Here is a 21,804-nt window from a genome sequence, read left to right on the forward strand (position 1 = left end):
TAAGCTTCTTACGTTATCAGGAGCATTGAATATATGATCCAACGTCAGATGTCAGCTGAGTAAACGAAGGAAGCATGAAAGTTGATCGAAGCCGTCCGTCAATGTCAAAGCCCATTATTGGTATTTTACTAGAAAAATCTTAATTCTATGAGGAAAAAATATGTTTTGTTTAATAATTATTACAATTTGTGATCGTATCGAAAACTTCAGCTGTCAATAAAAAGTTAGAATAATTATTATAATCATCTTCTTAGTCAGAGATAAATCATAGTCTCCGTGTGTCGTCTGCAGAAAGTACTTTTACGAGGATTTGGAAGCCGTACCCTCCGATATAATTAAATATTTGACATTTCTGCCCTTTGGGTTCTTCTGGAATCTCCGGAGCTCCTTCGTCACAAACTAATTTCATCGTCTTCTTCTTATTATTCCCATGTCATAGCGCTTAATTAATAGTTGTCGTTCTCTCTCTCTCCTCTCCCCCCTCTCCCCCCTCTCCATCGACGAGAAGCTTCGTGGAAGGGGGAGAGAAGGAACGGGGCTGAAGATGAGTAGAAAAACCACATTTTGGACCGGCGGTGAGCGGCGAGACGCTGGGAGGTCTCTCTCTCTCTCTCTCCGTCAAATACAACGTAGTTGACCGGTTGTGTCGATTGACCTTCTAGAAAGTCTGGATCCATTTTGCGAATGTTTCTTCACGGAATTGGTGCGCCATTTCGACACCAAATCCATGGGCTCGTACGAGATTTTTATGAGATTTTCTAGTTTGGTTTGCCTTCGCCCCACCCTCGGGCTCGAGTCAAAGCTTGGAATTGGTGCGAGGTTTGAAGGTTCAACGCGACGCTGCCGTCCCTTCCGACCACGAATCTTTCAACGAAGATGGCTCTTTTAACATTACTCCCCTCCCCTGTCATTTATAGCAGCCTCAAAGCTCTGATGATCTAGGGATTCTGGCGTCGGAGGGATAAATAAGCGATTTTTCTGGCCCTTTTTATGAATCGGGCTTGCAAGTGCATCGGAGGTGTGATTTTTCTTGGGTTTTTTGTGTCTTCACATTGAGATTCTTCTCTCTTTTCTAGAGTCTGCTGCTTCTTAGCTCACCGGTCTCGGAGAGGGAGGAGTTGGATTGGATCTTCTTCGTTATCTATTTGTGTCTGCCGCTAGGCGTGGGTTAGTATTATGGGAAGTTCTTAAAGGCGAGACTTTTAAGAGTTCTAGCCATTTTTGCTAAGATTGGTTTTGTTGAAGACAAGGAGATACTTTTGTCTGCTGGGGGAATTTAGGGAGTTGCAGGGGCTTTAAAGCTTTAAAGGTTGTATCTTTCTGATTTCTCCTTGAAATTAGTTTTTCGAGTCTGGTGAAATCGTGGTGTAAGTGGAATGGCGCGAGGGAGGAGAAGAAAGCTTCATTTCGGTCGATTATACAGTTTTGCTTGTGGTGGATCGAAGTTCGACGTCGACCACTCTCAGATCGGAGGCCCGGGCTTCTCCCGTGTGGCCTATGCCAATGAGCCAGATTGCTTCGAGGCTGCCAACCTAAACTACGGATCCAACTACGTCTCTACCACCAAGTACACATTGGCTACATTCTTCCCCAAGTCACTGTTTGAGCAGTTCAGGAGAGTTGCTAACATATTCTTTCTATTTACTGGATGCCTTTCTTTTACCCCACTGGCCCCTTACTCTGCTGTCAGCGCGATTCTCCCACTAATAGTGGTCATTGGAGCCACCATGGCGAAGGAAGCTATCGAAGACTGGCGACGATATCAGCAGGTAGGTTCTTACAATCCTCTTTTAAAGATGATTGATGATGCTATGATAATTGTGATGCATCTTCCTGGTTGCATGTGGCAGACTTTTTTTTTTTTTTCTCGCGATGTTGTAATTAATTTGGAATTCTAGACCAGCAAAACTGTTTTACAGAATCCATAGCATATCTCACTTTTAACTTTAGGCTATCTTCATGTGTTTCTAACTGCAAATTGTGAATGTATGCAAATGGGCAAAACCGAATATGGTAACTTGTGAATGTTTGGAAAATGAGAGGTTCTCTGGCAGGCTGATTGTGGACTGTTGGTGTAAGGTTCTAGAATTTGATCTAGACATAGTTCGTATTAGAAAGAAAACAGAACTGGCCTTGTTTATCTAATTATCTTATACACACATATGTTGAAGTTAACATTTATAGATACCTAGTAGTTTTGGTATAACCTAAAATGCCACCTGCGTCACTGAAGAATATGTTTTGTCATGAAAGGAAACAAAACTTGGTTCCACCGCACGATTAGTAGTGAGCGATCTAATTATCTGATCCTAATAGGAGGAAATAATTTTTACCTCTCATACTTTGCAACCGATGATGGAAATTATTAAACTGCTTAGGTTTGGTGAATACCATATTTGTTCTTCTATTAGCTTTCTGGAAGTTCTGTATGATTACCAAATCCGTCCCCATACTTCACTCTGAAAATCCTTAAAAGTTTGATGTCAATATTTCCATATGCAGGATCTGGAAGTGAATAATAGAAAAGTCAAAATACATCGTGGGGATGGCAAATTCGAATTTACAGAATGGAAGAATCTTAGGGTTGGTGACATTGTGAAGGTTGAGAAGGATAACTTCTTCCCCACTGACCTTGTTATGCTTGCATCGGGTTATGATGATGGACTATGTTATGTCGAGACAATGAACCTCGATGGAGAAACAAACTTGAAATTGAAACAAGCATTGGATGCAACTTCAGGTTTACAAGCAGATTCTAGCTTCCAAAATTTCAAGGCAATTATCAAGTGCGAGGATCCAAATGCAAGCCTCTATACTTTTGTTGGAACCATGGAATATGAAGAGCAACAGTACCCTCTTTCACCTCAACAACTTCTTCTTAGGGACTCGAAGTTGCGGAATACTGACTACATATATGGAGTTGTTGTTTTCACAGGTCATGATACAAAGGTGATGCAGAATGCCACAAATCCACCATCGAAAAGGAGCAAAATTGAGAGGAAAATGGATAAGCTAATTTATCTTCTCCTGTTAGTACTGGTTGCGATCTCATTTATTGGGTCAGTTATCTTCGGTATAATAACCAGTGATGATATTCAAGATGGCAAGATGAAAAGATGGTATCTTAAACCTGATGACTCTTCAATCTATTATGATCCTAAGAAAGCAGCTGTTGCGGCAATATTGCACTTTTTGACGGCCATGATGTTATATAGCTATTTCATCCCGATTTCCTTATATGTTTCCATTGAAATAGTTAAGGTTCTGCAGACTATTTTTATTAACCAAGACATCCAGATGTATCATGAGGAGTCAGATAAACCTGCTCATGCACGGACATCAAACTTGAATGAGGAGCTAGGTCAAGTTGACACGATCCTTTCGGACAAGACTGGAACTCTGACTTGCAACTCAATGGAGTTCATTAAATGCTCAATTGCTGGAACTGCTTATGGCCATGGGTATACTGAGGTTGAGAGAGCAATGGCTAGGAGGAAAGGGTTCCCATTGATGGAAAATGAACAATCTAATGAAAATCATGAGCACCCAAAACTGGCAGTTAAAGGGTTTAATTTCGATGATGAACGCATCATGAATGGGAATTGGGTTAATGAGCCTCACTCGGATGTCGTTCGGATGTTCTTTCGGTTGCTGGCAGTCTGCCATACTGCAATACCTGAAGTAGATGAGGAAACAGGGAAAATATCATATGAAGCCGAATCACCTGACGAGGCTGCCTTTGTTATTGCTGCAAGAGAACTTGGCTTTGAGTTCTACCAGAGGACGCAGACGAACATTTGTATCCGTGAATTAGATCCAGTGTCAGGCATGCATGTCGAGAAGTAAGAAAAATATCTGCTGAACTATTTTCAGTGAATAATGTCCATTAAACTTGCACCTGATGTAGACTTTAAATTGCTTGATGTCGTTTTTGTTTTCACAACTCAGTCTGATCTTTTCCTTGGCAGGTCATATAAGCTGTTAAGTGTATTAGAATTCAACAGCACCCGGAAGCGGATGTCTGTAATAGTTCAGGATGAAGAAGGAAAGTTGCTACTCCTCAGCAAAGGTGCTGACAGGTCTGTAAGCTGCTTATCTTGTCTACTGGAAACATAATAATGGAATAAAGCACAAGATTCCCACTTATTATGTTCTTCATTTCTTAATAGACACCTAGAATTTCTGATGGAATTTGTTGTTCATATACACAGTGTTATGTTTGAAAGACTAGCTCAAGATGGAAGGGAATTTGAAGATAAAACTAAGGAGCAAATGCATGAATATGCTGATGCTGGTTTAAGAACCTTGGTTCTCGCATATCGTCAGCTTGATGAAGAAGAATACAAAAGCTTCAATGAAAAGTTCATGGCCGCTAAGAATTCAGTCTCTGCTGATAGAGATGAAAAAATTGAGGAAGCTGCAGATTCAATAGAGAGGGATTTGATTCTTCTTGGTGCCACGGCTGTTGAAGATAAACTGCAAAATGGGGTGAGTTGGAATTTATCTGGACATGATTCATGTGTATTTTATGGCCATTTCATGTATGCATTTGCTTATTGTTTTCATTTTCTGGGTAATGGGTGAACAGGTACCTGAATGCATAGACAAACTTGCACAAGCTGGGATCAAGATATGGGTTCTGACTGGTGACAAGATGGAGACAGCCATCAATATAGGGTACACATTTATTTGATCTGCACCTTGAAACCTTAACAGGAAAATTACTGATTCTATCTTCTGGCACGTTGTCTTCAACTTCTTCTTCTTACTTCTTGCAGCTACGCTTGCAGTCTTCTAAGGCAGGGAATGAAGCAAATAATAATCACTTTGGATGGACCAGAAATAATAAGGTTGGAGAAAGATGGGAACAAAGACGCCGTTGCTAAGGTAATTAGTTCAGCAGGAAGTATACCAAAGAAAATTAGCATAAGGCCTTCTAGCATTGAAAAATCTAGATGCCACTAAGTGGCTGTAATATTTCTATACTTGACCTCTTCAAATACCAGTTCTAGAAACGGATAGCGTATGATACTAGCTAAATGAACTATTAAGGAACGTATAGATAGTGCAGTTTGAAGCATATTTTGATGACTTAAAATGAAAGTACTTGCAAACTTCACTGAATCCTGTCTTTCTTAAAAAAAAAAATTGCCAGGTAACTTGCACTTGATTCCATTCAGTTGAAACTGCACCATTAGAACATCTTCAATGTTTAACTGTTCTTATGAGCTTAACTCATAGTAATACCAAGATCATTTTGTTTATACACTTCATTATCGATTTTATATTTGGTTTATGTGTATGCAAGATGCTTTTGTCATAAGCTAAGAGAGAGAGACACACAAATGTTTTCTCCATTTTGGCCTTTGCTACAATATCTTGTTTTTAATATTTCAGGCATCAAGGGATAGTGTCATCTATCAGATAAACGAAGGAAAGAAACTTCTTAGTTCGTCAAGTACTGAGTCATTCGCCTTGATTATTGATGGCAAATCACTTGCATACGCTTTGGAAGATGATGTTAAGAACTTATTCTTACAACTGGCTGTTGGATGTGCATCAGTTATATGCTGTCGTTCCTCCCCCAAGCAAAAAGCCCTTGTGAGTATGGATAGTTTTCTAAATGGAGAATAAAAAAAATATGAAAAGAGAAGTCTGGTTGATACTTCAGGTAATTCATCTGGTTTGAAATTAATGGAGGTGTTTAATCATTTTCAGGTAACAAGACTTGTTAAAGCTGGCACCGGGAAAGTAACCTTAGGAATCGGTGATGGGGCCAATGATGTTGGAATGCTTCAAGAAGCAGACATAGGGGTTGGCATTAGTGGTGCTGAAGGAATGCAGGTTAGTGATTGCACCTACATGTTTGGTGACAGAAAACCACAAAAAGTTCAGTGAAATGCTAGACTGCACGCTGCTGCCTTGTTGCCCTTCTACACTTTTTAAGTGTTTTGATCTTATAAAGTGCATCTTAAGTGTTTTTTTAAAATATATCCATTGCAACAATTTTTTAGGCTGTCATGGCGAGCGATGTTGCAATAGCTCAGTTTCGCTTTTTGGAGCGTTTGCTACTCGTGCATGGGCATTGGTGCTACCAAAGGATATCATCAATGGTATTCTCTCTCACATAAATTTCGGTTTCAACTCTCTTTTCAGCCTAGTCTCCTGACATGTTCCTTCATTTTGCAGATATGTTACTTCTTCTACAAAAACATCACTTTTGGACTTACCCTCTTCTTGTATGAGGCATATGCATCATTCTCTGGCCAACCTGCATATAATGATTGGTATCTGTCATTGTATAATGTCTTCTTCACTTCTCTTCCTGTGATTGCTTTGGGGGTATTCGATCAGGATGTTTCTGCTCGGCTTTGTTTAAAGGTATGTCCATTGCCATAGACCACAAAGTTTGTCCTGTGATGTTTGTTCTCAATTATTTTACCTGTGATGTGTATGTGATCTCTCCAACTTTTCTGTCTTTTCATAGTGTGATCTGTAGTCGATTAAAAGTTAACCATACTACCACCAACTCTGTGACAATATACTAATATATCCTGTGAAAACAAGTTGTACTAACTTCATTTTTAAACATTTTAGAGCTCCTTGTTTCCTGAAAAATTCTTGGGAATCATTGACGACTAAGTTTGACGGCAAATCAGAGTGTATTTTTGATGGTAGGATTAGCTTTATAATATCATAAATAGCTAAGCATTATTTCACTGAATGACTATCTATTGGCAGAACTATCCAACTAGATTCTGTAGTTGGGCAAAGAACAGTTTTTAATGTCGAATGTATTTTCACTGTTGTACTCCTTTCCTTACGTTTATGAATTTTTGGCTGAAGTTTCGACTTTATATATCCATCAAATGACATCATGTGCTTACGCTAATAGATAGCAAAGAAGAAAACAAGTTTATGAACTTCAGCAAGTAAAAGGGTAATTTTTGTGTATAAATATATTCTTCACTGTTTTTGTTATAAGATCCAAAATAATGCATCTTGTGGCCCTTGTGACCAAACAATGTATAGATGTATAGTTCATTTCAATGGAGTAAATATTTCAAGTATTCTTTAACCTTACATACTTTGTTTTCCAGTTTCTGATTTTTTTTTGGGAATTTATCAGACAAAAATTCAACTACATCATGTAATATGAGTGAATGAGAAATCCATTGTTGCATTCAAATGTTTATTCATTGCTGTTACCCTGGCACTGTTTTGTTACTTTAGAACATTTAGATCCTGAAACTTTGCCTCTGTTTGGAAACAGTTTCCCATGCTTTACCAAGAAGGCGTGCAAAATGTCCTGTTCAGCTGGCTCCGGATACTGGGTTGGATGTTCAATGGTGCCTGTAATGGTGTCATGATCTTCTTCTTCTGCACTACTGCACTACAGCACCAGGCCTTCCGAAAAGGTGGTGAGGTTGTCGACTTTGCAGTTCTTGGGGCCACAATGTACACATGTGTGGTATGGGTTGCCAACTGTCAAATGGCACTCTCTGTCAGCTACTTCACTCTGATACAGCACATTTTCATCTGGGGTGGCATTGCTCTGTGGTATCTCTTCCTGCTAGCCTACGGAGCCATCACGCCCACCTTATCAACCTCTGCCTTCATGGTCTTTGTGGAGGGGTTGGCCCCAGCTCCTTCATATTGGATCACAACACTCTTTGTTGTTGTTGCCACCCTCATCCCGTTCTTCACTTATTCGGTTATTCGGATGCGGTTCTTCCCGATGTACCATAACATGATTCAGTGGTTGCGGTTTGATGGCCATGCTGATGATCCTGAGTTCTGCCAAGTGGTGCGCCAGAGGTCGGTCAGACCTACGACGGTTGGGGTGTCTGCTCGGATCGATGCAAAGGTTAGTCAGTTAGGAAGCAGAGTCCATCATGTAGTTCACTCACCATAATCTGTTGTGTCATCTGAAATCGGTCACTCTTGTACAGTTACACTCTCAACCATCTGCTTCTATTCGAGAATCCTCCTAAACTGTATCATTAGATTCCCTAAAAAAGTGCGGAGGCTCGAGTCAGAGCTGCTGCCCGGATGGATGATGTTGGTTTGAGTATTTAGGTTTTGGAGGTCAGGTTAGAGTGTCCATGTATTATGAGTTTATTTTTCGATGCCATAGCAGCTGTAAATTTTGATTCTTTGCCCATTCGGTGTAGATTCTTTTTAATACAGTAAATTCTTAGTCCTTGTCGCAATTGATTCAAATGCATTGCCAAATTTTTGACTTCATCTAATGCTCTTCCAACCTCTTCTGAAACGATGAACTGAAGAATGGGCCAAAGAGGTGATCGAACATGTACTCGGTTTTTAATTCCGGCAGAAAGCATTATTGCCATCTATGATGATTCCATCTTATGACGAATTCATGGGAGTCGAAAGTGTATTTGAATCAAAAAAATAGCAGAGGAGGAATGACATTTGCAAGATCATTTCTTAGCAAGCTACCGCATGCTTTTAAAAAATGAAGAGTCGAGCGCTCGCAACATTCGGTTCAAATGCGATCGATCGACGTACAAGAAAGCTTCACAGCCAAACCTTGCGAAATCAGCAGCAACAGCTTCGAGTTGCCAAGTCTTTGAGGAGGGAATGATCGATCCATCGAAGTAGCTCATGGCTGTGGCAAGGCAAGTGATGGTTCCGACTCCGCAGCTACCGCGGCCTTCGCCTCGCTCACGATGCTGCGACGCCACGTGCACCAGCTCCATCTTCGTCGAGTCCACCCAACACAGTCGTACGATGCGTCGGGACCGACGACCCGCGACGCGCACACCCGCCCAAAGACGCATGAGAACACCGTCAGGATCACTATCGCCGACATGACGGCAAAGAATGGCCCGAGCGATCCCGAACGATGCCCGGAAGGAGCTAAAGCTTGTCCTCGGTAGTCTGGTACCGGCGTCATGGTGGTCGAAGCCATCACAACGAAGGAAGAAGAACAGAAGTGGGAGGTGGAGGAGCTGCACTTGTGTCAGTTTCATGCCACCTTACATGCCGAAGGAACAGAGGACGAGTCTTGTAAAGATAAAAAGCAAGGAGCCAGCTTTTGTGGTTTAGTGGAGAACAACATGGAAAGGAGAAAAGCTTAATGCATGGTCGAAGGTTTTATTAGTGTGTGTGACTAAGAAAGATGGATGGATGGTTTGTCCGATAAGATTCTCTTTAGATACCTCCGTTCCTTTTTCTTAGATGTCGTGTCGTATTGGCTATATTCATTGTTTCCTACATGAGTGAAAGCTTCGTGTAAGGATGAGCTTTCCACTAAGAAAGCCTCTGGTGAGAACAGAGATTGTGATTTACCTGCAGGAGCACATGGGATCTTTATCAAGCGGATTCATCCCAAGGCTCGTGATACAACACAATGATGATGGTTGATGGAAACAATGGAGCACTAACAGTTATGCTGTAATAACATTTGGTTAATAATATGAACATGATGGCAAATGAAAGCACGAGTTACGAATATGATGTACATTCATTCATTCATAAGTGACCCCAATATGCACATAATTCTATTTTCATGTTTGGGTTTTCTATGTATTATATAACAAATATATATATTTTTATGATAACCACTCTTCAAAAAGAAAAAAATGTTAGTCAAGAAAATAATGAAAAATATAAGTAAATATCAGTTCAGAGAGCGTTCACCCGAAATCACAGAGAACAGGAAACATGGCACTCTAGCCAGTTGGAACATCCCACGTCATCACTAAAAATCACTATAAATAGGGCAAGATGGCACTTTCTCTCTCTCTCTCTCTCTCTCTCTCACTCTCTCTCACACACACACGCGCGCACACGAGGCAGGCAAGATCCTCTTGGCCGAATCGCGGGCGTTCTACGCTGCATCGGCCGCCGATCGAAATTTCGGAAACGCTAGCACGGCAAGAGCTCTGATCGCGATATCAGTTTTTCGACATTGCACGGTTCCTTTTCTTCTCTTTCCCATCATATGCGTCTGATTTTGGGTTATCGTCTTGTGATTTCAATTTTGGTTTCGGTAAGATTTGAGTACATACAGTGGGCTTTTTTCTTGTGGTTCTTGAACCGGACGTAACTAACTTGCTTCTCTTCTTGGAGAATCGATTTGTTTTTCGTTAACGATTCTTGAATCGGGATTGGCTTCTCTTTCTCGGAGACATCACTTTATTTCTTTAAGGTTCTCTAATCGGGATTTGCTTCGCTTCTAGGAGAAATCGCTTTATTTCTGTATAGTTATTGAACCGGGCGTAATTTGCTTCTCTTCTTGGAGAAATCACTTTTTTCGTTGCGGCTCTTGAATCGTGCGTAATCAGATCCTGTTCTAGGATAAATCACTTTTAACTCTGTACAGTTCTTGATTCGGGCGCCTAATTTGCTTCACTACTTGGGGAAAGCACTTTTTCCCTAGTGGTTCTCGAATCGGCCGTGATCTGATTCTCTGCTGTGAGGAATCACTTTATATCTGCACAGTTCTTGATTCGGGCGTAATTTGCTTCACTTCTTGGAGAACTCACTTTATTTCTGTACAGTTGTTGAATCGGGCACAGTTTACTTATCTTCTTCAAGAAATCAATTTCTTGCTATATGGTTCTCTTCTGGTAGACGTCTCTTTATTTCTGCATGGTTCTTAAATCAGCTATAGCAATCATATACACAACACTTTAGCAATATATTAGCAATTGTTTGAGCTTTAGCAATATATTAGTAACATATATTAAGATAACACCATTTGTCTCTTGGAATCTTTGTGCATCCGGCACCTCCTTGTTCCGATAAATTTGTATAATGGATGCAAGATAGTTCCACCAACTTTTCCAACGTGAGCAGAGCGTTTTCCATCAAGATACCTCATAAAATCCATCCTATTCACAGAAAACACACAAAAAAAGTATTTAGCCATCCTATATACAAAACCAAGATTTGCTGAGTTGATAGAAAACTCGGAGAGATGACAGAAAACTCAACTACATACAGATTCCAAGCCTAAATACAAAACTATTTAGGTGAGAGACACATGCACTTAGGCAAAATGTAAATCATACAACAAAAAGCAACGAACACAAGTGAGGCCATCAATTGTAAATCACACAACAAAAAGCAAAATCACCAACCACTTGATGCCATCCAACATCTTAAGTTAAAAATTTCTTAATCATGCAATCAACAGGAAAACCAAAACTACAACCAACTGAAAAAGAAAAACAAAACAAAAATTGAGAATTTGAGCTAATAAATATCCACTTACTAATTTATCCACTAATAGGAAGCATATTTTCAAGAGATTTTTTTTTGTTATAATGCATGATTAAGAATTCATGATGCTGCTGACAAATAAATCACAATTTTATTATTTAATTCAAATTTACAACTTTGTTTACACATAAGTTTCAAACATTTTGACCTTTTAAATCTCCAATAAATTCAGATAATCAGTGGTAATCAGAATGATAGAATTCTAAAAACAACTACTTTTTAAATTTTTTGAGCACAGCTTCCATAGGGCTGTTAAAATTATGACAGCATTGTCCAAAAAGAAACATTGTCTGCTATTTCGTCTAGGATATTAGACCAATTGAACATCCCACTTTATTCACAAATGCGTACATGTATGAAGGCAATCAGCTACTTAATCACCCTTTAAAGAATTACCAAACAATCATAGTGAAGAAAAATTGAGGGGATGATAGTAACCTTTGCGAGTGTGCAAACCAGTGGGTTTGCAGTTCTTTAATCTCAGGGCCTTCTTTTTGAAGATAACATACTCAGTGATGAAGTTCGCTTTCTTAGCATTGACCTCGCCAATCCTACTATAATCCAAGAGCCATTTTCTTTATTTTCTTGTTTTATCCTTCAACCAACCTTGGGTTGAGTTAGACAGAGACATCCTTGGAGTCAAAGGAAAAGGATGGTCACTTGGTGACCCCAGCATTGATAAAACGTAAAAAGCATAGGGTTAAGTTAGACAGAGACATCCTCGGGCTATCAAATAAGTTTGGCCTCTGCATAAGGAAGATTAATTGTGGCAACATATATACTCTTTTCTCAATGGTGATAAACATCCTGCTGCTCAACCTTGGTATCATAAAGACAAACTTTAGCACTTCAACAATGATAGTGGAGCTGCTATCCTTATCTCTTACTGCAATCAATCTCAGACCCTTTTCTGTTCCATAAGAAACCACCCAAAATATATTTACTTTATGACAAGAACACAGAAATACACCATTCAACTTTTCATGAATACTAAGCACCATATATGTGAAAAACATTAAGCTTCTGATTTATGAAGGTTTTAAAGAGGTAACTCTTCATTTAATCTTGATTCCTCAATCTTCTATGTTATAGCTTAACTTTTCTTACAGATTATACTAACTCAGATTTTATTCTGATGCATCATTTTCAAGAAATAATTTCCAAAATTTTTCTGATATATCTGCATGAGTAGTTAAAAGAATTTCCTAAGATTAAACAAAGAAGACACCCTCTCTGCACCTAGAAGATCTCATATGTCTTTGCTTAAATCTGGGAATCAAATCTCCAATTACATACGTTAAGTATTTAACCTATGAACGATATACATATACATAGTCTTTATGTCAGCTAGAGATATAGCAAACTAATATACAAGTCCAATAAAATGAAGAATGCAGACAGAAAGAACTTTGTGAGAAAATGTGTGACACAGAAAGAAGGATAATAACCAACTCAACTAATTGTCATAAGCCCAACAATGATCTTAAGTGGGTATCCATCTTTCAGTTGACCATATTCTTTTTCTATAGAATTATATAAGTATATTAGATATTTGATATCATTCTAATTACCAGAATTCTCAATTGGATCCCTGCAAACCAGATTTCTAATTATGGAAGAGAAGAATTGGAACATAAATTTGGTTATTTCAGGACTATAATTAGCTAGAGGAAACATTAAGCTACAAAATATAATTATATAAAGTGATAATGAGCATAGCAGTAAAATTCTCAACTAGAACGACACTAAAGATCCAAAAATTCCTTACTGTACATTATGTATCCTTTTAATCCAGAACCAGCTAGACACTTTTTATTTTACATATTAAATGTAAAACAGCAAAGAATTCAACATCTATATGAGTTAAGCAAAGACAGAAAAAGGAATAACAAACAGTATATCTTATCATCAACAATAACCATCACTAAGAAAAACCAAGTAATATTTGGCCTAATCCATTAAGGTCTCAAATATCTAACTCTATGCATGTAATACATAAAAAGTCTATTTTCTTAAGAAAATTTGTTTTTATCATGTACGTTATTCGTTTCTTGTTCATCACCTTAAACAAAAATACAACTGGACAGTCATTTCTCGAGTGTCTAGCAGTTTCTCATCTAGGTTCATATTGTAAAGAATATTACAAGATTTTTTTAATAAAAAAAGTAATTGGCTGCACCTAGAAATCTATACTTCCAAACATCTTCAACCTAATTGTAATCCAAAACATCTTTGGCTCACTAAATCAAGCTTTAAAAAGTACAGAGGCACCAATGTCTTTTGGAGCTTGGCAGACTAGCAAGAGCTGCACCTTCAAGAAATAAGTAGAGTCCCCTTGTGAAGTGCCATGTCACACATTTGCCTAGACTAGAAGCATAGCGCATCACCCACCCAACTGTTAAGCTTTGGGTGAGTACTGAGTATACGCTCAGCATGACTGAACTCAAATCCCACTAAACTTCACCTCGTATTCGAGGAAAGAATTGCCTACATCTTATGATAAAGAAGAACAAATAGTTGCATTCAATGATTTTATATAAAGGGCGATAAGTTCTTCTGCAACAAAAAAGAAAAGAACAGTAAAACAAGAATAAACTTGAAGTTGAATAGACACTCAAAACAGAGACAGACTGGCGATTGATCTCCAGCTCATTATATTTTCCTTCAAGAAGAGAACCGAAAGATCATTTCTCCAATGGTTACAAACCACATTAAACGTGGAGAAAAGCAAGCATTAAGAGATCAAAATGGATCAAATGCCCATCATCTTTTCCTTTGAGAAAAGAATTGCAAGATCCTTTCTCTACTTATTACAATCACATTGTACTTTAAGAAGTGGTGATAGTGAGGAAACAAACATAAGATTGACGCAAATCTCCTTCGAGGCGAGAAGCGGTGCCAATAAGGAAACAAGCATAAGATTTGAACCAAAGCAAGCATCAGCAGATCGAATGGAATGGAACAATAAAGAAACCGAAGATTGATCTAGAAAATTGAATACCCATCATCACTTCCTTAATGAAGAGAACCGCAGGATCCTTCTCTACTTGTTACAGGTCGCATTAAACTTCAAGAAACGGTGACAACAAAGTTACAAACACGAGACAGAAGCAAACCAAGCATCAAAAGATCAAATGGAACAACAAATACAGCAAAGAATGATGTATGAAATCGAACACCCAACGTCGTTTTGTTTAAGAAGAGAACGAGGCAAGATCCCATCTCTACTTGTTACAGATCACATTTTGTTTCAAGATACGGTGACACGCATAAGATTAAAGCAAAGCTAGCATCAAGAGGTCAAAAGGAGACACAAGAAAGCGCAGAACGATCTACAAAATCGAACACCCATCCTTCAGGTAGAGAACCGCAAAACCCCTTCTCGACTTGTTACATGTCGCATTAAACTCCAAGAAATAGTGATGATAAGGGAACAAACATCGAATCGAAGCAAAGCAAGAATCAAGAAATCAAATGCGAAATCGAGATCGTCGTGGAACCAACACCACCTTGAGAATCGCGCGAGGATTCCAAAGCTTCAGGTCCGTGGGCGGCCGATCCGTCCATCGGAGCGCTTCCGTTCCACAGCTTCACCGTGAGAACCTCGACCACCGCGCCTCCTTTTATGGACGCACACAAAAAGAGGTACACGTGGCACACCGTTAGTCGATTTCCATCGAAGCAGTCACCGGACTTCTTATCTCTTAAACTCATTCCTGGAGCGGATCCTTTGCGAGCCGGTGTGATGTTTAATAACATGCAATACAATAATAATCTTATTACAACAATTATAGTGATAGTAATAATAAAAGTACATAATCGATCTTATTCTCTAAAGAAAAGTATTCGCAAATTGATAATGTACAAATTCTCTTGAAATTACTGTTACTTTGTATCACCCAAAAACATAATAAATGCACATGAGATGACGGCCCTAAAATTCTTTTTTTGCCCCTCGTTGATGGTCCAGCAATTTTCTCTTGCACAGCAGACTTCAGCCCACGACAACATTCATTCCCCGCCTTCGGAGGCTGTTGACCCGAGCAACAATGGAGAATCTGAACGTAGATATACAAGACACCCATGAAGCATCAGATCCTCCAGAAAGATGCGTCCATGTACATTACCAGCAGGGAGAGAGCATTAAACATCATAGGCCTCCTCAGGTGCTACGGCCACGAGCAGCTTCTGTTACATGGATGTTTTGTGCAGGGTAACATCACTGTTCGAATCGATATATAACATTGTTCAACTTCGATCACTCAAAGATCATTCACAGAATCCGCTGCTTTTCCGAGTGACCATCTGTAGTTTCAAACTTCAATCAGCTGAAACAACTTTCTAGTCTTCGACTGGCCATCAAAGCAGTGGATGAATGAATTGCTTTACCGAAACGAATGAGTTAAAAGAACAATAGATCTCTGTTGTGGATTGGTGACTCCGCGTATTAGATTCTTCATGAAATTAAAGAATTTGCTACTGATTATGTGACGCCTCTGTAGCAGAAATAAGAGAATATGTTACAGGTACAGACAACAGCATAAAAAGAATAAGAGAATAAACCATAAAGAAGGCCTCATTTTTGCTAAAGAATAACTACGTGGGGAAGAAAATGAAACGAAAAGCAAAAGGCCAGAAAACAAACCTTTTCAAATATCCGATTGATGACTCCAATCAGACTGGCTATATCCAGAACTAAAGACATGGCTCCCGAATGCCATCCGCTGCAACAGTCTGATCTCTGCTGTTTCTGCCACATTGAAGATTTCACTTTGTCCGGGTTTGACACCATTGTTTAGATCAACATCGGTTAGGATATCGAGAACCCTTACTACCTGAACAAAAATATTTCATAGAACAAGCAACACGATGCAAGTAGATGAGATTCCCCTCACATTTAGCATAGTCATCATTTTATGCTGAATTATTACCTTTCCCATCTGAGGCCTCATTGCAGCTGAATGACGAATACATGCTGCTGCTGCTTCGATCATTCGAAACATCTCAGTTTCATTGTAGTTCTTTTCGAGCCTTGGATCTGGTAATTCTCCAAAATCTCTAGTTTCCAGAGCATGGGACAGCCGTGGTCGTGCCTACAAAATCACATCGACATAAACTAAATAAATTTCTGCAGGAGACAAAGGAACCTTAGTTACGCCAGATACTCTAGAATCTAGATATCCACACAACGAGAAAGCAGATGCAATCTGGTTATCGACAAGTCTGACCAAGGGAACTCGATCAGGGAATATATGACTCTATTTGTTATTAATACTCCATACGGACAACTAAATTAAGAAAACCACCCTAGCCTCCACTTATTCAGGTTTCCTATCTCAGACTCCAACATTGAGTCTCCAACATGATTTGTTTGGCATCACCTAATGCTTGGTGGCAAATTGGCAATAGATGCATGGTGACAGATTAGGTACATAATTCACATTGTGCACAAATTTTGAAGTTGGATGTTCTGCCTTCTGGGCACCGCTTAAAGGTTGAACATTAATGGAAACCAATGGAAAAAAGATGCCCAAGAGCTCTCCAAATAAAAGCTCTGTAGCTTAACATGAACTTGCGCTCGTACCAAGAAGTGCAAATTGGTAGCTTAAGTTTTATGGTTGTGCATCACCAACAACAACAAATACTTAATTGAAGGAAAGAAAAAGTAAAAGCAGCATCAGTGCAATTCTTCGGGAAGGAATCCAGTTGCTAGGTACTTTAAAGTCCCAAGCATGGATGTCCAATGAACTGTGCATTTATGCCAAGAGAAACAGCAAACTATGACAATAACCAGTTAGTAGTATACTTAATTCAAACAAACTCTAGCCTAGTCCAATTTGAAGAACCCACAGATGAACGCAAGATGTCTCCTATAACTTCTTTTGGGGATTAAGTTCCAGACCAAAACGTGACTCCATCTATGTCAACTTCGTTTGGTCCAAATCACTGACCAAAATGCTTAAGTTGAAATTAATAATAATACACTCATCATACCCTTACAAGTCAATCTTAATCTTGTCAACTTTCGATGTGGGACTAATTAGGGCTGTTACAATCAAGATTCGCAATACCGTACCGTACCGGTGTTTCGACCTGGGCTCCGTACCGGTACTGTACGGTGTACGGCGATACGATTCGATATGGCAGACACTGGTTACAATCACTCTCACTCAAAGGCTTGATCTGATAGGCTAACTGGCCTATCAATTTCGTTTGGTTCAAACCACTGACCAAAATGCTTAAGTTGAAATTGATAGTGATACACTCATCAGACCCTTATAAGTCAATCTTAATCTTGCTCACTTTCGATGTAGAACTAATCAGGGGTGTTACAAAATATATTTCCAAAATGAACATTGAAAATGATAATAATGTTATATGGGCACTGATATAAGAATCTGATGTGTATCCGAGTATCTAATTTAACAAGCAACATTCATAGTCCAACCCTATTTTCTCAAACTAAGCTACTTAGCTGAAATATATAAGCCCTTCAAGGTTACAAGTGGCAAACCACCAGAATGAGCTTTGTTACCCGACAAAAACCTTGTTCACAATGAACCTCTAAAAGGTAACTTTTATGGGGGAATTGAAGAAAACCTCCATATATATGCCACTATAAAGGACTGGAAGGACAAGAGAAAGAAAAAACAAAAATGGAGAAAAATGCTAGTAAAGCAAAAGTTTGTAATGGGGAAAGAGGAATAGACACTATAACAACATTAAAGCCAAACATCTTTAAGGCCATACGAAGATATCTAACACAACAACAAAGGAGGAAAGAAAGTCCAGTAAAAAAGAACCACATTCTACAAACAAAAGTTCGATCCATCAATTTATCAAGCCCTCTGGAATTTTCTATCAGAGCATCAAGTAGCAATTGGCTAATAATATTCTACGAAAAAATCTCCAGGAAAGCATTAGATTTGGTTTTATCGTTCAAACACCATTTGACACAAAGAACATTCTCTCTGAAGTTCATTAGATTTCGGTTCTGTTTACCACAAGAAGATCATGTGGCTCATCTTAATTTGTGGTATTTCCCAGACAGATTGACCAATTTAAATGGGGTAAAATGAAGTGGGACATAAGAGGAAAGTTATTTGAAGCATTACAGAAAACATTTGTTCGATCATCAAGGTAAGCTGTCTCCTTTCTTTGATGCAAGCCCTAGACATGATAAGTTTCAAGACCAACTACAGATTTTCTTCAGTTGCATAATAATTTTGACTTGCCCATTCATTATCAAGTGCTACAGCACCTGAAAATTGAATGTGCTACTGAGTTTTCTATATCTGATATGCATTTAGTTTTGAGTTCAACAATTTTCTGAAGAGACAAATTGAGAAAGAAATTTCAGAGCTTACCCACTCAACAAGGCTCTCATCACCCATAGGCTGGGTGTCATCAACAGGCTTTCGTCCTGTAATGAGTTCCAAAAGCACAACCCCGAAGGAGTAAACATCAGATCGCTCAGTTAACTTGCCACTCGATGCATATTCTGGAGCCAAATATCTAGATGGAAAAACAATCACATAATTTTTAATATCAAAGAACCATGGAATCACAGTTATCAAGTAATTGGTTTACCCACCCAAAGGTCCCTATTACGCGTGTAGAGACATGCGTACAAGCATCCATAGCTAACTTTGCAAGCCCAAAATCAGAAACCTACTCGACATACACAAATTATTAACAAGACGGAATTTATGATAAGGAAGTGCCTCAGAAACTTTGTCTACAGAGGTATTAATGGAGGATAACCTGGGCCTCGAAGTTGTTATCCAATAGAATGTTTGAGGACTTTATATCTCTATGAATGATCCTTGGATGGCCTGGTCAAAATCACCAAACCAAATTATAAGTAATAAATAGAAGTTACAGAAAACTGTTGCTAGTAATACTAAGTTCATATATTACAATCCTCATGCAGGTAAGCTATGCCACGAGCTGCACCAGCTGCAACCTTAACCCTTGTTGGCCAATCGATAACTGGCTTTTCTGTACCTGAAAAAGATTTGCACAGAAATGGTGCCACATGTAACTAACAAATTTACATACAGGATTCCAAATATTACAAGTTATCTTTTATAAATCCAACGAACTGATAAGTTAATCATACCATGAAGATGAGAGTGAAGTGTATCATTGGGCACAAAATCATAAACAAGCAATCTTTGGTTCTCCGATATGCAATACCCTACAAGCGAAACCAAGTGGCGATGGTGTATGCGACTGATAATCTCAACCTCGGCTTTAAACTCCCGTTCACCCTGTCCACTGCCAACCTTTAATTGCTTCACAGCAACTTCTCTTCCATCAGAAAAGCATCCTTTATAAACACAACCAAAACCACCTTCACCTAAAATATTTTGGGGTGAGAAACCGTTTGTTATTTCGTATAACTCTTCATAAGAAAAGCACGACTGAGCATTGACTATTCCAGCATCGGACGCGACACTTGCAGACTTGTGGTGATACACAAGAGGAGCTGATGGAGACCTTGGGTGGGGTGATTCTGGTAAGAAAAAGAACATGTACTTAGACCAGTCGAATAATCAAAATTTGATAACATGGGAGGTGTTATGTTGAGATATTTCAAAGTTTCTTGGATCAGTATTGTCAAGATTTTTGGGCGTTTCAATGACAAAGAAGCTGGTAAGACCATAACCAATGAAAATACTTGTCGAGATGTCAGAGCATGACCTGATATCATAGAAGATGAGCGTGGTGAAGGCATGACAAACCCTGCAACATATCCAGCAACAGGTTTCCTGCGCTTCCTTACATACCACACAATCCCTAGAAAACAAAATATAACGAATACAACCACCAATCCAACAGCTACAGCGGTGCCTGTCTTCGTACCACCACCTCCTGGAGAGCTGTCACTCGCCACATCTGAACCAGGAGGGGACTTGTTGGAACTTGGGCTAATTGGATTTGTCGAATTGCCAGATGGAATGGTGGTAGAGTGTAAGGGAGGAGAGGCTTGAATTGGGGAAGGAACTGTACCAGCAGAAGGCGGAGCGGCAGGGGGTGAACGAGCTGGAGTCGATGGGCTTTTAGGTGCTAGTGCTGATGGAATAGGAGGGCTAGGAGACCTCGGTGGAAGTGGAGGAGAAGGCGGAGCATTTGGTGGTTCAACAGAAGGCGGTGGGGGAGTTCTGGTAGGTGGTCCGGCTGAAGGTGGAGGTGGTGGAGAGCCAGACAACGGCGGAGGTGCATTGGGAGTTTGAGGAGGTGAGGATGCTGAAGAAGGCGGGGGAGGAGAAACTGCAATAGGTGGCGGAGGAGAAACCTCAGTTGGTGGCGGGGGAGAGACTGCAGTGGGTGGCAGAGGAGAAACCTCAGCAGGTGGCGGGGGAGAGGCAGCAACCGATGGCGGTGGAGAGCCTGTAATAGGTGGCGGCGGAGAAGCTGTAACAACAGGGGGTGTAGGAGAGGCAACAGGAGGCGGGGGAGAAGCAGAAGGTGGTGGAGACGACGGCGGCGGAGAAGCGGTAGCAGGCGGAGGGAAACTGGCAGCTGGAGGGGGTGGTGACGGTGGAGGCGGAGGCTCTGGCGATGACGCTGGAGGAGTGGGGGGGGGAGCAACGGGATCAGGGAGCGGAGAAGGTGGTGGTGAGTCAGATGTGGAAGGAGGTGAAAAGGAAGCAGGAGGAGGGGAAACAGTAGAAGAAGGCGGAGTCGCCGAAACAGAAGGTGGAGGGGAAGAGGACATGTTCACTAATACTGTCAATTCCTTTCTCCCTTCCACCTATAAATATATCAAATGAAAAGAAAATATGGAGAACTCAGATCACCATGAATCCATGAGACTCAAGAAAAGATTCCAAAAAAAGCTTCTTCCTTTGGCAACAAGAGATCTCAGAATCAGCAAAACCTCAGATCCTAGTAATCTCTAGTACAAAACTGGAACCTGCAATTATCCCTCGCTTTAGACATAGAGAGACATCGGCGGAGGTAGCGATCAAAAGTCTGTTCTCTGTGACGCCAGAAATCCTTCTTCTCTGTAAAGAAATCAGCCAACAAAAACTACACAGCTTCTAAACCGAGAAATCGAAATGAGAAAATTCCATATCTATTCGTTTCCGACAAATCTCTGAAGTCTCTCCTCAAACAAACCCAACGACACACCACCGCTCGTAACGCAAAGAAGGAAATACTTCACCCAAGAATGTGACCTAGCTTCGCAAGATTCCACCTTTATGGCAAAAAAGCACCACTGAAGGTCCGAACTGCGCCGCAAATATTACTCCGATGAATGAAATGGTCATTCAAAATCGCAACCTCCCTCGACATCCCACCTTTCCCGAGATTGCGCCCAAAAAAAAAAGGAAAAAGGCCAAAACCAAGAAGAACACGGATCACAAAATCCTAAACCGAGCCCCTAAACCTGCCAGCCAAATTGCAGCGCGTTCCCATCAACGTTGAACATAAAATAACTCAAATATTCCCAGCTGCAGAGCACACACCTCGCAGAACACACCCGCTCGGACACCCTTTATCTGCAACGAAAACGTGACGATGACTCGAGTGACCTTCTTG

At 40.0% G+C, this 21,804-nt stretch overlaps 2 protein-coding genes across 3 annotated transcripts; one reads left to right on the plus strand and one right to left on the minus strand.

The window, feature by feature from the left end:
• The first annotated feature begins 528 nt into the window (after positions 1-528).
• LOC135651505 (putative phospholipid-transporting ATPase 9) lies at positions 529-8,223 on the plus strand. 2 transcript variants are annotated; one of them, XM_065171593.1, is made up of 12 exons: positions 529-1,769; positions 2,503-3,842; positions 3,969-4,079; positions 4,212-4,488; positions 4,589-4,677; positions 4,779-4,887; positions 5,398-5,601; positions 5,719-5,844; positions 6,015-6,113; positions 6,190-6,381; positions 7,274-7,867; positions 7,953-8,223. In XM_065171593.1, exons 1-12 carry the CDS (start codon positions 1,377-1,379, stop codon positions 7,992-7,994), a joined length of 3,576 nt encoding a protein of 1,191 aa, XP_065027665.1. In that variant the 5' UTR covers positions 529-1,376; the 3' UTR covers positions 7,995-8,223. The 2 variants fall into 2 exon arrangements, with proteins under 2 accessions (XP_065027665.1, XP_065027664.1); XM_065171592.1 differs by having other exon boundaries at positions 1,241-1,769; positions 7,274-8,164.
• Positions 8,224-10,650: 2,427 nt separating this feature from the next.
• Positions 10,651-21,804, minus strand: LOC108951426 (proline-rich receptor-like protein kinase PERK8). The gene is made up of 10 exons (XM_065172191.1): positions 19,960-21,804; positions 19,376-19,771; positions 19,174-19,260; positions 19,018-19,088; positions 18,848-18,924; positions 18,621-18,768; positions 16,185-16,346; positions 15,899-16,088; positions 14,763-15,749; positions 10,651-10,862 (listed from the first exon to the last, which is right to left on the minus strand). Exons 1-8 carry the CDS (start codon positions 20,975-20,977, stop codon positions 15,903-15,905), a joined length of 2,145 nt encoding a protein of 714 aa, XP_065028263.1. The 5' UTR covers positions 20,978-21,804; the 3' UTR covers positions 10,651-10,862; positions 14,763-15,749; positions 15,899-15,902.

The sequence above is a fragment of the Musa acuminata genome, chromosome BXJ3-10 (assembly GCF_036884655.1).
Source record: "Musa acuminata AAA Group cultivar baxijiao chromosome BXJ3-10, Cavendish_Baxijiao_AAA, whole genome shotgun sequence".
Lineage (NCBI taxonomy): Eukaryota > Viridiplantae > Streptophyta > Magnoliopsida > Zingiberales > Musaceae > Musa > Musa acuminata.